This window comes from Eublepharis macularius, chromosome 16, assembly GCF_028583425.1.
Source record: "Eublepharis macularius isolate TG4126 chromosome 16, MPM_Emac_v1.0, whole genome shotgun sequence".
Lineage (NCBI taxonomy): Eukaryota > Metazoa > Chordata > Lepidosauria > Squamata > Eublepharidae > Eublepharis > Eublepharis macularius.
The window spans coordinates 18,944,431-18,959,168 of NC_072805.1; the positions used below are offsets into that span (position 1 = coordinate 18,944,431).

The 14,738-nt window shown below is 45.7% G+C and overlaps 1 protein-coding gene across 2 annotated transcripts in view; it reads right to left on the reverse strand.

The window, feature by feature from the left end:
- DOK4 (docking protein 4) overlaps nucleotides 1–14,738 on the reverse strand; it is a 76,443-nt gene that overhangs the window by 14,904 nt on the left and 46,801 nt on the right. For both annotated transcript variants that reach the window (XM_055000632.1, XM_055000631.1), the window contains exons 3-6: nucleotides 10,248–10,355; nucleotides 2,074–2,188; nucleotides 1,274–1,393; nucleotides 225–414 (exon numbers count right to left, since the gene is read on the reverse strand). In XM_055000632.1, coding sequence (XP_054856607.1) covers nucleotides 225–414; nucleotides 1,274–1,393; nucleotides 2,074–2,188; nucleotides 10,248–10,355 — 533 coding nt within the window. The remainder of the gene's footprint in view (nucleotides 1–224; nucleotides 415–1,273; nucleotides 1,394–2,073; nucleotides 2,189–10,247; nucleotides 10,356–14,738) is intronic.

The window sequence follows — 14,738 nt, forward strand, 5'->3', positions numbered from 1 at the left end:
ACTTTGAATTCTATGGAATGTATGATGCTATTAGCTGGCTGTTATGGACACTTTTGCCTTGTGTAATTGACTTTTTCTATTTCATTATATAAAGAAGATTACTTGAGGGTTTAACTGTTTTGTACTGTGTCTTTTAAAATCTGTAGTAGTAAGTTAGTCACGGCGTTTCTTTCATTTTGGTGGCCACTTTACATGACAGCAGCTCAAAATTGAGCACGTCCTACCGTCCGGCCTCAAAGGTAAACCGCGTGGCATCTCGTCCGTAGCGGCGCAGCGAACACAGGGGCCAGGAGATAAGCTTGACACGAGGGTTGTGCATATCCCAGAGGTAAATGTTTTCGTGGGTGATCTGCAGCTTGCATTCGCCGTAGATGTCCAGGTTTGGGCACGGCAGCAGGAAGACGTTAAATCGATCTGGAGGAGGAGACCCAATTCACGGAGGTCAATGGAAGCCTCGCTTCTTCTAACTGAAGACGGAACCCGGGATCTTCTGCATGTAAAGCAGAGGCCCAGCCAGTGGGTCCAAAATGAACCCGCCTAGCCAGGTCGGTATTGTCTATTCTGACTGGGAGTCACTCACTGGGGTCTCAGGTAGAGAATTTCACATTACTTGCTACCTGCTCTGGATTGAACCTGGGACTTTCCGCATGCAAAGAAGATGCTCTACCCTTCTACCAATCCAGATGGTATTTCTTACCCTTCCTATTTTGTGCTACAACACAGAATAGCAACTACAGGAAACATTATTGGGATGTGACCCACAATTTCTTTCCGTGGGAAAAAGGCTTCATGGAGGAGCCTACTTTGAAATTTTTTGGATTAATTAATTTTGGAGGAAATGAAATCCTGCCCACAAGTCATAGTTGACTTATGATGACCCCCTAGTGGGGTTTTCATGGCAAGAGGTGGTTTTCTATTGCCTGCCTCTGCAAGTCTGGTCTTCATTGGAAGTCTCCTGTCCAATTTCTAACCAAGGCCAACCCTGTTTAGCTTTTGAGCAGGCTCTCCTGGGCTATCCAGGTCAGGGCTAATTTTGGGGAGGACATGCTCTTTATCTTGAATGTTCAGGAACATTGTTACTGATTCAGGATTCCATTTGGGGTACATTTTTCAGATTCTGGAATTTCAGGTCCATTATTTTTGCCACTGTTTCCCTCCTCCAAGGCAGCAGAAGCTCGGGTGGCAAATCCCTGTTGAGACCATATGTGCTCTTTAAACTTTAAAGAGGGTATCATTTTCTACAGGAAGACCTGACCTCCAAACCACTCCTTACCTGTCTGTTCGCACTGTACTCCGGGCGCCAACAGATCTGGCTCACCAAGGCTGATGTCATTCAACCGGGCCCCCAGGCACTCGACAGACAGGGTCTTGTACCATTCCTCAGCCTCCAGCTCTGCAAGATTGAAGAACCCCTCAGTCAGCATTCAGTCCCATTGCACAGAGGAGGCTACTAAATGCAAACTCCAAAATGCATACACAAACAGCTTTGCACTCTGATTACTGCTCACAAGCCACCGACAGGGCCAACGTCAGAGTTTTTGGAGCCTGAGGCATGGGGAGGGGCAGCTTCAGGATTGCTCCTACCCCCTTGCGCATGTGCGCATGCAGAGCACACACGGGCACCTGGACTGCGGGGCGGCAGATGGCTGGGTGGGAGGGCTGAGAGGCTGCCGGCCCAGCCAGGCTCAGCAGGTGGCTGGGGAGGCACGTTTGCGTCCTTCCAGCCCTCCTGTTCCGTTGCTCTATGCACCACACTAGACGCCCGCCGTACCTGGCCCATGACTGCTGCTCCCGGCTGGGGGCGCGTGTTGGCGGTGGCAGCAGCAGCGTGGGATTGCTGGGAGGCTGCAGTAGCTGTGGGCCAGGTGTGGTAGGTGGCCGGTGCGGCGTGCAGGCAGCTTCCCATCCCTCCCAGTCAGCCGCCTGCATGCTGCTGCCACCAGCTCCACGGCGCGCGCCCCCCCCCAGTGCCCCCTCCAGCGCCTCAGCGCTGGAGGCGATCACCAGGGTTGCCTCAATGGAGTCGCCAGCCCTGGCCACTGGAAATTCCATAACTGGATGCTAGTCTCTTACCGGATTCACAAGTGAATGTCCGAGCTGAGTCATCGGTAAAAACAATAGCCACGGCCTGCCGCTTGGTTTCCTTGGGTAGCCTTGTGATGCATTTCACGTTGCTGATCTCAGTGACCTGTAAAGGAGCAAGATTCTTTGGACAAGTTCCTCTTCCTGGAGCACCTCCCAACACAACAGATCCTACTTCCCATCTTCCAGCACTTACAAGGAGAAAGAAGATAATCCCTGCCTCCAATCCTAAATGTTTGGCTACTACCCTACCCTGTATGGATGGCTGCATTTTACATTTCAACAGGTAACTTCATGGTGCTTTTCTGGGGAATTGCATAGGAGGTAGGATTAAGCGTGCTGTCTATTTTGGATGGTGTAAGAGTCACCATGAAGAACGGGCTTGAAAGTTCTTGTGAGCAGTCAGGTGATGATGGTATGACCAGGAGCTAAAATATTGACTGTGGGGCCTGATTTTTTGAGGGGGGAGCGCAGTACACCAAGAGTGTACCATCTCCACTGGCTCCTGTTCAGTTGCTGAGCCAAATTCAAATACTGACTTTGACCTTTAAATGGGCTCTGGACTAGAGATGGGCACAAACCGAAATACGAACCAAAATTTTGCACGAACCAGGCTGGTTCATGGTTCGCAAAACAGCGGTTCATCAGAGCCCATTTCTGATGAACCACCATGAACTTTAGGCTGGTTCATTTGGTTTGTTTTTTGGTTCGTCACTGCAGACAGCCTGGCGCCGATCAATCAGTTTCCTAGGCAACAGGGGATGGACTTCCTGTAGACCTTCTGCTGACCCAGAAGTGGCATTCTACTGCCCTGGAAGTGACCTTCTGCTGACCCGGAAGTGGTGGTTTGCCGGCCTGGAAGTCACATTTTTGCGAACCAGGGCAGGTTCGTGAAAGTTCGTGATTTGTGAAATGTGACAAACCACGACCCGCATCTCCCCCCCCCCCCCCCCCGTTCATGCCCATCTCTACTCTGGACCTCTTAAGGTCTTCAGTGAAGCCTAATCAGTGTTCCACTGTCATCTGAGATATAACTGGACAGGGCCTCCTTCGTAGCAGCACTCTTACTTAGGAGTTCTCTGATTAGACAGGCCTAGCTGGATTCCTCCCTATGCCCCATTCAACAACAAGTCAAGATGACACTTATTTCAGCATGGCTTGGACCCAGGTGACAACTGGCAGCTCTCGTTATTCATGTGATTCCAGCAAATTTGAGTTTCTATTAATTTACAGCTTGTTTTGGAGGATTTGCTTTTGTAATATTTGTTGATTTTAAATCTCAAGGGGTGGAAGGAGAGGTTGACAACATCTTAAAATCATTGTTTGTAAACCTTTCGATCCCATATGGGAAAAGAAAGATGGGGTGGTGGTGGCGGTGGGGAATATTGTAATTAATTCATAGAAATAGCAAAGGAAGACTGGAGAGCCCATTTTACTAGGAGAAGTCTGCTTTATTTTTCAGTACTTCTAGTGCCACGGGCCCCACAACAACTCTCCTTAACTAGGAGAAAACAGGGCCCAAAAAGTGAAAATTCCCTCCCACAAAGGATGGAAATTACTAGTGTTCATCCACGCTGCTTTAAAAAAAAAAGTGCGTGGTTTTTAGACGGCTATTGTACTTGCCATTTACAAAGCTACCCTTCATAGCAGTAGTGTACAGTAAGTTAGCTTGGGGCAGGTTCTTTTCTCCTGTGTTATCCTGTATTATATGCCACTTTTATGTTTCTGGTGTTTTTTTCTTAGCTGGGTTTTCAATGTTTTTAAAATTTTAATGATTTTATGCTTTTATCTTCTTTTATTTCATGAGCTGCCTCGAGCAGGGCTCGGAAGAAAAGGCATATCAACATTTCAAATGAATGAATAAATAAATCAGTTCCTTCAAAACATTTTAAAATTGCCGTATGCTTATTCGCATTACATATTAAAGCACATACAGTTACAGAATACTGTCACATATGACGATAAAGAGAAAGGAGGTGGTAAGGTTTGTAAAGTAAACAACTGTCCGCTTTCATTAAGTGGGTAGCCGTGTTGGTCTGCAGGAGAAGGGCAAGGTTGGAGTCCAGTTGCCCCTTAAAGACTAATAAGATTTCCAGGGTAAAACCTTTCAAGAGCCAAAGCTACCTTTGTCAGATACCTGATATCTGACGAAGTGAGCTTTAATTCATGAAAGCTTATACCCTGGAAATCTTGTTGGTTTTCGAGGAGCTACTGGACTCAAATTTTGCAATCATACACTTTGTTTTACAGCTTCAGATTACTACCTTCTGCTTGTTCCCTCATTAAAGATGGCCTGCCTAGCATCAACAAGGGAGCGTACTTTTTCCGTGATTGCTTCCACTTTATGGAACAAGCTTCCCGAGGAGGGAGGGGAGCACTGTCCTTGGAAACAGCCACTGTACGGCTGTTTTATTTACCAGAGCTTTTAATGGAGTTTAGGCTGAAGGAAATTTATTAAATTTTGTTAGGTGGTGGGGAGGTGAACTTGGGATTTTATTGTCACCGAATGTTTTAATTTTTTATTGTAATCTGCTCGGAGCCATGGAGAAAGTCAGGTTTGAAATGTTTCAACAAATAACATAGTAAAATGTTATTATGGTTCTAGTGAAAGGAAGTGCCGCACCTATGCAACAAGGATACCTTTCCACAAGCTTCTGGCATGAGATAAAATAAAGAACTGACAACTGCGAGTTGTCAACAGAAATAAATGGGTTCTAAAATGTTAAAGAAAGCATCAGTACTTGCTTGGATTTTTGGTAATCTAATATGGGTAAGCTAATTTTTCTAAAGAGTGTTCGGCCGTTTTCACACTGCTTACCAGCCACGGAACATCGCGCTAAGCTCCCGGAACGACAGCGACTTCCTGGCGCGATTTCACGCCAGGAAGTCGCTGTCGTTCCGGGAGCTTGGCGCGATGTTCCGTGGCCGGTAAGCAGTGTGAAAACGGCCTTCTTTTCCAGAGATTTTCCTGTCGCAAGCCAGGTGTAACTCCTGCCATGAATTTCTATGGCTGAGACAGAAACAAGAGATGCTTTGTTGGAGCACACTGGTGGTCCATGTAGCCCAGCATCTTATCTCAACATGGTGTCCAATCAACTGCAAAGTAGGAACCTGCAAACAAACCAGAGGCTGATGTCCTTCTGATGTCATCTCCTGGCGCTGTTATTCAAAGGTTTCCAGCCTCTGAACGTGGAGGTCCCCGTTGTCAGGTAGCAATTGATAGCCTTCCCTGCTTTGACTCTCATTTCTTTTTAAAGCCATCTATGCTAGATGCATGCCCTGACCTGGATAGCCCAGAAGTGCCTGATCTCGTCAAATCTCAGAAGCTAAACAGGGTTGGCCTTGGTTAGTAATTGGATGGGAGACCTTCAGAGAAGACCAAGGTTGCAGAGGCAGGCAATGGCAAACCGTCTCTGTTAGTCTCTTGCCATGAAAACCCCACCAGGGGTCACCATAGATCAGCTATGACTTGAGGGCACTCTCTACCACCATGCTAGATTCATAATAGTTTTGATTATGATGGACTTTTGCTCTGTGGGCTTCATTAATTTCTAACAATTAAAGTTTGTTTTGTTTTCCAGAGAGCAGTCTATAAATATTACGTAAAAAGGTAAAGGTGCAAGCACCGAGTCATTACTGACCCATGGGGGGGACGTTGCAGCATGACGTTTTCTTGGCAGACTTTTTGTTACGGGGTGGTTTGGCATTGCCTTCCCCAGTCATCTACACTTTTACCCCCAGGAAACTGGGTACTCATTTTATCGACCTTGGAAAGATGGAAGGCTGAGTTAAGCTTGAGCTGGCTATTTGAACACAGTTTCCCTCCGGGATCGAACTCAGGTCATGAGCAGAGCTTGGGCTGCAGTACTGCAGCTTACCACTCTGCGCCACGGGGCTCCTCTATAAATATTATTACTGCCTAAAGTTTTGTGGCTCTTTCCCCCACACCCATCCTAGTATTCTGATTCTTTCAAGATGTTTCCTAGAACCCTTACTGATTATTACACCCCTTAGAACCACCTTCCTGGTATCCCAAAGGATGTTTCATAGCTTCTCTGCTGAAGCATTAACTTTAAAGAACTGATGCATTTCAAATAAGAGCTTTATTAGAAATGGTTTCCTTTAATTGCAAGGTGGCCCTAACCTGGATAGCCCAGGTGAGCCTGATCTCATCAGATCTCAGAAGCTAAGCAGGGTCAGCCTTGGTTAGTACTCGGATGGGAGACCTCCAACGAAGACCAGGGCTGCAGAGGCAGGCAACAGCAAACCATCTTTGTTAGTCTCTTGCCATGAAAACCCCACTAGGGGGCGCCATAAGCCAGCTATGATTTGAGGGCACTCTCCACCACAATTTGAGGTGCCATAAACATGATGAGGGATGCCACTGAAGAGCTGGAGGCACTGAGGCCTGGTTTGAAACATACTGACTGAATCAGTAACTGTCTGAGGCCAATTTTGTTAGGTATTTATTTATTTTACTTCATTTATACCCAGCCTTTCTCTACGATGGGGACTATATTGTTCTCTTCTCCTTTATTTTATCTTCACAACAACCAGCCTGTGAAGTAGGCTAAGTTGAGAGCATGACTGGCCCAAGGTCACCCCACAAGCTTTTGTAGCCGAGTGGGATTTTGAGCCCAGTCCTAGTCTGATCACTGACATTGTTCCCCTTATGTTTTTCCTCTGGCTTTTCTCTGCTGTAATGCTTGCTTCCTCTGCTACTAACTTTTCTGCATGCTCAAGATCAGTGTTTTCCAAGGAACTCTTACACACGTGGAAGTGCCAGTAGCAGAAGAAGCAAGCGACTCAGTAGAAGAAATCCTCTGCAGCAGTGGGCAAGAAGCATGAGGGGTATGATGAGCCAGTTTGGTGTAGTGATTAAGAGTGGCAGGACTGTAATCTGGAGAGCCAGGTTTGATTCCCTACTCCTCCACTTGAAGCCAGCTGGGTGACCTTGGGTCAGTCACAGCTCTCTCAGAGCTCTCTCAGCCCCACCCACCTCACAAGGTGATTGTCGTGAGGATAATAACACACTTTAGTGTCGTTTGGTGGAGTGGTTAAGAGTGGCAGGACTGTAATCTGGAGAGCCAGGTTTGATTCCCTACTCCTCCACTTGAAGCCAGCTGGGTGACCTTGGGTCAGTCACAGCTCTCTCAGAGCTCTCTCAGCCCCACCCACCTCACAGGGTGATTGTCGTGAGGATAATAACACACTTTAGTGTCGTTTGGTGGAGTGGTTAAGAGTGGCAGAACTGTAATCTGGACAACCGGGTTTGATTGCCCACTCCTCTGCATGAAGCCAGCTGGGTGACCTTGGGTCAATCACAGCTCTCTCAGCCCCACTCACCTCACAGGGTGATTGTCATGAGGATAATAATAGCACAGTTTGTAAACTGCTCTGAGTGTGGCATTAAGTTATCCTGAAGGACGTATATAAATCAAATATTATTATTGTTATCATGATGATGATGTCGTAGGATCCAAGCCACAGTTTATTGTTCACATGTTATATCTTGCTGAACAATACGTGAACTGTTAAGGTTTGGGATTATTTTACCTCCAGAAGTCTAATCAATTAGACTTCAATTAAAAATATTTGAATTTTGAATGGTTGGAACTTGATTTTTATTGACAGCATCAGTTTTATCTAACATTCAGGTTGCCTCCTATGAGAATTTTATCTTCCTTAAAGTTATTAAGGAGTCTAAAGTTTTATGAAAGATGGGTACATGATTTACACTGAAAGAATATATCAATGCTAATATAAAAGTGCCTTATTTCATATGCGGGAGGGAGGCCTTATATCTACCTCTGGACTGTCCAAGTATTTATTTACAGTCAAAATCAAACTTTTTTCCTCTAGACTTTGAGGAGCCCAGTTTTATGTAAACCAAGGATCTTATAGAGTCTGTCAGCTTTGTTTCTACGAGGTGGCTCTTGTATATCAAAGATATAACAGACTTTTTAATGGTAGTAGCAACTCTTCTTCCTTTGATGGTACTACTTAGTCCTTTTACATTAAATTATATTATATTAATAGTACTCATCAGTCTTTCAATAAGTCAGCAAATTCATTATAATAGCCTATATGTATCTCCAAGAAGAACTGTAAAAACCATTACGCAAATTGCTTCAGTAATTAAGGGGGGAGGGGAAATAAGCTGCACACATTATGGGATAAAAACAAGAACACTGAAAGACAGCTGAAGTCAGAACTGGCGGCTAAACGACTGCCAATTTATCAGGGACAAGGGCAATATATTTACTAGCAGAAACATGTATGTTTCTACTGTTGTGTCTTTGCCTAGTTTCCTTTGCATGGAATCTTTGCAAAGTCAGTGCACTCGTTACCTTCCAATAGGCGACACAGTTGTGAAGCATTCATATTTGTTGGCATTTCTCATGCAAAGTAGCTGCTGTCTAAGGGATGGACCTTGCAGATCTGTTCCACAGTCAGGGGCATTCTCCTTTGGCAGAAGGAGCCTTCTTTTAACTCCAAAAGTTTTTGCATCCGGGAAGGTGCTTTTTGCCAGAGGAAAGTGTTTCTGCTAGCAGAACAGATTCTTGGGATCCAGCACTATGTATGGTCTTCTCCATAAGGCCAATGACAAGCTTTGCAGCACACAACTTCTCTGCCAAAGGATGGACTACACATACACACCTCAGTATATCTGTGTGTAAATCTTGATATATTAAAACTGGTGCAGTATTAAAGGTAGTCGATTGGATTTTGCATAATTCTTTGAACAAAGTTTCTTTCATAGAAAATCCTGCAGAGTACTATAATGTCTCTAGGAGTAGATCCAGAAATTGGAATAGATCTTTCCCCCCTGATTCTGGAATTGTGCAATGCAACTACAGCAGGCTGTAATTAGCGACCAAACAGGAGAATCTGCCAAATCTGGGCATCAATATGTCAAGTGGAACTATCAACTGCCATGGGTGGGGGGGGGGGGGCGAGGAGCAGCTGCATTCATGTCATTTTCAACTCATCAAACATCATCTGCATAACTGAACAATGCTCCTTAGAAGGCTGCATGCTCCTAACGAACCCACTTTTGATGTGGCCCAGAACAGGTGCTCAGCTGAAATTTCACCGCATGTTAATAGCCACCCAACGACTGGAAATAACAGACAACACATCCTGTTATGGTCTTGTAGTTGCAACCTAACTCTGATCTGCTTGGGCACCAACTGCCAAGCAAGAGTAGCACCAGTTGCAGCAGCAGCCCATTTGTAGGTTAACACATGAAGCTGCCTAATACTGAGCAGACCATTGGTCTATCATCAAGGTTGGTATTATCTATGCTTTTCAAAGCCTCCAGTGGAGGTGGCCCTTTTAAGTGGCCATGCCAGGGATTGAACCTGGGACCCTGTGCACGCCAAGCCAATGCTCTACCACTGAGCCATGGCCATTGTCCTGCCAACCTTACCTCCTTTATGGCCCTTTAAAGAAGAAGCTGCCTTATACTAAGTCAGACCTCTTGCCTATCAAGGGCGGTATTGTCTACTCTGGCAGCAGTTCTACAGGGTCCCAGGTAGAGTCTTTCGTATCATCTCCTACCTGATTGTTTTAATTGGGCATGGCGAGGATTGAACTTGTGACCTTCTGTATGCCAAGTAGATACTCTACCACTGAGACATGGCCCTGTCAAGCTTGCCTCCTACTGTTGGCCCTGTTTTTTCAAGAGCCTATAAGCATGTGTGTGTGTTTACAGATCGGTAGATGGGGGGTCATTGTATTAGAGGTAACTTAAGATGCTGGGGAAGCCAGGACTTGGAAGGTTAGTTGAGAACAGATGACCAGCAAAAAGCTCAGTAAGAAAGGCCCCTCTCTTTAAAACATAAACATGCTATTTTTTGCCACTGGGGCTCCCCTGGGCAGCGTTTTTCCTGCATGAAGTGTCACATGGGCCCAACGGTGCCCTGGAGAGGCATTTAACGATAATGAGAATGTTGTCAAAGTAGAAAATGTTGCCGAACATCGTCAAACTAGGCCAACGGCAAGTCAGCTGCATGTAGGAAGTTGCCCACTCCAGCCTCTCCCTGAGGGGACCCCATGCTGTGAAAGAGGTAACTAACTGGGGGGAAACTGGGACAGCTCTCCCACTGCACTCCCCCCAGCCCAAGGACCAAAGAGTTATTACATTCAGAAGAGAGACTTACCTTTGGGCAGCCACGTAAACACACTGACTTCTCGTCTGGATACTTCTCCAGCCGCTGAGGGCCTTTGCTAGAAGATTTCCGAAACACCAGCCAGCAACGCCGGTAAATCTGGAGAACGGGGATGGAAACGGAAGGTGCGTTTACATGAAAGTGGTGCAAAAGGTTGCAAAATTAAGGATGGTTAGCCAAGGCTGATAATATCCTTCTACATGAACAACAGTATTGCAGCCCCATTTGCTTGACTCCTCCATCGGACTCTCCTTCTTAGTGCAGAACTATCATGTCCCCCTATTTAAGATGGTAATCTTGCGTGTGTCCACACACTCACAAACTCCAAGATGAGAGAGGGTGAAAGAAGAACCCCCTGTTCTGTTGACATTCTTATTTCACTTTGTTTGCTACCTGAACATCCCGGGAAAATCAGAGGTCACTCCGAGATCAAACGTTGTGTAACCGAGTAAGTGAATACACCCAAGTGCAGACAAGTTTTGCATTGTTACCATGCTTTGGAATGTTATGTGTGCTTTATACGTTTAGCCTATAAGGTAGGTCAGTATTTTCACTCCCGTATTGCACATGAGAGGGTGCAGAAAGGAGAGTGACTTGCCATCTGGAGAATTCATGGCAGAGGTGCAATTTAAACTGGGAGCCAAGCTATAAGTGACGCCTTACACAGGTTGGACACTTGTCAGCTTCCCTCAAGTTTTGATGGGAAATGTAGGCATCCTGGTTTTACAGCTTGGCTCTCCATTACAGCTGCAAGTCGAGGACGCCTACATTTCCCATCAAAACTTGAGGGAAGCTGACAAGTGTCCAACCTGTGTCAGGCGTCACTTGTAGCTTGGCTCTGGTTCACAACTCGCAACAGGCTTAGATTGGAGTAACTCTATCCTGTCTGTTAAACATTATACCACACTAGTCCTCGTTGAACTCACACATCACCCCAAGCTTTGCGAGAAGATTATGGCCGAGCAGAATCTTTTTTGGGAATAGCTCCATCCTGCCACAACTGCCTATTTGTTACCTTTATAAACCCCACTCTTCATCCAAGAAACTCAGGACTAAAATGCACGGCCGTTCTCATTATCTTGTCCTCATTTTATCCTTACAACAACCCTGTGTGACAAATTAGACTAGTCTAGGATCAGAGAGCTTTTATGGCGGAGCAAAGATTTCTTCCTGATCAAAGTCTCCAGTTCTATGGTCACAACAACCCCTAACATACAGCAGGGAACCCCAATCTTGGAAGGCTACAAGCCAAGCACCCTCCTAGGATGGAGATAGCAGTTTCCAAATGGGCCCTTTTGAATCACTTCTTGTTCCTGAGCACTGGAGGAAAGCCAGGTTCTTTATGTGGGGGTGGGGCGAGAAGGATGTGGGCACCAGGAAACTCAAAGGTATGCACCACGTTGTAGATCACTGGCATACACGCACACTCAGGGCTTATAAATTATTTAAGCAAAAAGTCAATAACTTGAATTTATCTCTCACCAGCAGATAGCGACATTGATTCTTAAAGCTGTGTACAGCCTGGGTCCAGCATACCTGAAACCTACTCTCATATGAACTACCTGGCCACTATGGCCATCTTTGGATGCTCTGCTCCAGGTGCCCTGCCGTCTTGAGGCTAGACAGCGGCCTTCTCAGTCATGGCCCTAAAACTCTGGAACGCCCTTCCCCGGGGGATCAGTCTGTCTCCCTCTATCGTCTTCCACAAGGGGGTGAAGACTTCGTTGTTTCATCTGACTTTCCCTCACTAACTTTTATTAGCCCCGCTCCCCACTTCTTTTTATGTGTTTATATTATTTTTTTAATCCATTGTTTTAAATAGTTTTATATATATTTGCATTTTAAGAGCTTCTTAAATGTTCGAAAAGTTTTCATGTTTGCCTTTTTTTTTGTTGCCATCAAGTCACAGGCTGAATCCATACACCCTCGGAGCGTCCCGGCGTTGCGCTAAATGTTTGCTAAACACCCGGAAGTATAGCATCTTTCAAGCGCGATTTCTGAATTGCGCTAGAAAGAAGCTACACTTCTGGGTGTTTAGCGAACATTTAGTGCAACGCCGGGACGCTCCGAGGGTGTGCTGATTCAGCCACAGTCAACTGATGGAGACTCCATACGGTTTTCAAGGCAAGAGGCGTTCAGAGGTGGTTTGCCCTTGCCTGCCTCTGGGCAGCAGCCCTGGACTTCCTTTGTGGACTTCCTTCCTTCTCCCATCCAAGAGCTAACCAGCGCCAATCCAGCTTAGCTTCTGGGATCTGACAAGATTGGGGTAGCTTGGGCTACCCTGAATTGGGTGGAAAGGCTTTTTAAATAAATAAGCATCAATATATGCTACCCCAGTGTGATGGGACCATGTTATGCTAGAAAAAACATAAACCATTCACTGAACAACCATCAGACCTCTTGGATGTCTATTTGCTTCATATTTACCTCTTCTTTCTCCCCAATAGTAGCTTGAATGGCTCAGCTTGACTGGGGCTTGTCAGAGCTTGGGAGCTGAGCTGAGTGTGCCACAGTCAACACCTGGATGGAAGATAGGGTTGCCAGCCTCCAGGTGGTGGCTGGAGATCTCCCGGAATTACAACTGATCTCCAGGCTACAGAGATCAATTCACCTGGAGAAAATGGCTGCTTTGGAGGGTGGACTCTATGGAATTATACAATGCTGAGGTCTTTTCCCTCCCCAAACGATGCCTTTTCCAGCCTTCACTCCTCAAATCTCCAGGAATTTCTCAACTTGGAGCTGGCAACCCTAATGGAAGACCACAGAGGGCTGGGGTCACTATGCAGAGAAAGGTGACGGCAACTCACCTCTGCTCATCTCTTGCCTCGAATGCCCTGTGGATGGGGTCGCTAACTTGGTTGCAACCTGCAATCTGACTCTGTTCTTTTTCTTTCTCCATAATAGGGACCCAAAACAGTTCATGTTATTCATCTCTCCTCCATTTATCCTCACAACAACCTTGTGAGGTATGTTAGACTGAGAGGGTGTGACAGGCCCAGGGCCACTCGGTCAGCTGCCATTGCAGAGCGAGGAACCTGGCTTTCTCAGACCCTAGTCTGACACTCTAGCCACTGCACAGCACTGCTGCATAATAAGGAGCCAGAGATTTTCAGGGTATTTCTGTCCTTAAAGGTAAAGGTGATCCCCTGTGGAAGCACTGAGTCATTACTGACCCATGGGGGGACGTCACAACATGACGTTTTCTTGGCAGACTTTTTGTTACAGGGTGGTTTGCTATTGCCTTCCCCAGTCGTCTACACTGTCCTTATCATGCTGGAAATTGTGCTCCATAATCCCTCCAGAACAACCTTTTAATACCAAATCAGAGAAGTCTCGGCAACAGGGAAAGTGCAAAGTTGGTGCTGAATTGCCCAAGAGGACCAACATAAGCAAAAAAAACCCCTTGCATCAATGGCCTGTAGAGTACCAGATCTCACAAGAGGGCTCCGTGCACGAACACACACTGAAATCCCAGAAAAACATCCCCCCCCCTCCTTTCTATCTAGAGCCATCTTCCCTCTACTGGGAAGAATGTTATCCATCGATTCCCCAGTAGAACAACATTGTTGACTCTGCACCAGTTAATTAGATATTGTGGAGCCGGTTACAGACTTCAGCGAATGAAGGTAAGGACTCCTCATTGGAACCGACAATCTCTTGATTATTCCTGTATCTGCCTTAAAACTTAATTAAAAGGTTCGTTTTTTAAAAAAGCAGAGGAGGAGGGAAAGGTAGAGATGGTGTAGTTACCAAGAGCACGGAAAACACGCTTGTTCTTCAAATGCTACATATACAAGAGCAGACTTATTTTAGACCACATTTTCTAGGATAGTTGGCACTCCCTGGTTCTCGCTACCATTCAGAGTGCATGCTCAGAAGCACTTAATTTTTTCCCCCTCCACTTCCTAGGGAGTTTAGGATGGTGCATAATTATTTGTTATTAAAGAGACCTTCCTACTGTCATTCATGGCTCACAAAAAACAGTCTGCACTGGTTCTACGACAATCAATGCTTGCATAAAACAATAATCAAGTAAAACTGCTTTGGAAGCCAAAAAATATTCCTAAGAAGGAAGAATGGTTGGGAAATGTTAAGGGTTTCTAAATTTGGTTTAAGCTCATAGCTCTGCAGAAGTATCGGGATGCTTATGAACTGGAAAAGATCTGGAAAGACATGTTCATTCAGATGGATTCTATGGAATTCTCTACTTGATATGTATTTATACATTGATCACCTTGTTCTATGTATCAAGTTTCCGGTGTAACAAAAAAAAAAACCCCAAACTGCTTATGATTCATGACAAAAATCATCCGTTCACAAAATCCCCTATAAATAGTTGGATTAGGATCTGGGGAAACCAGATTTTAATCCCCTCTACCATGGAAGCTTGCGGGGTGACACTGGGCCAGCCACACAAGCTCAGCCTAACAAACTCCCTAAATGCAAAATATTACTCCTACCTCACAGGGTTGTTCTGAAGAT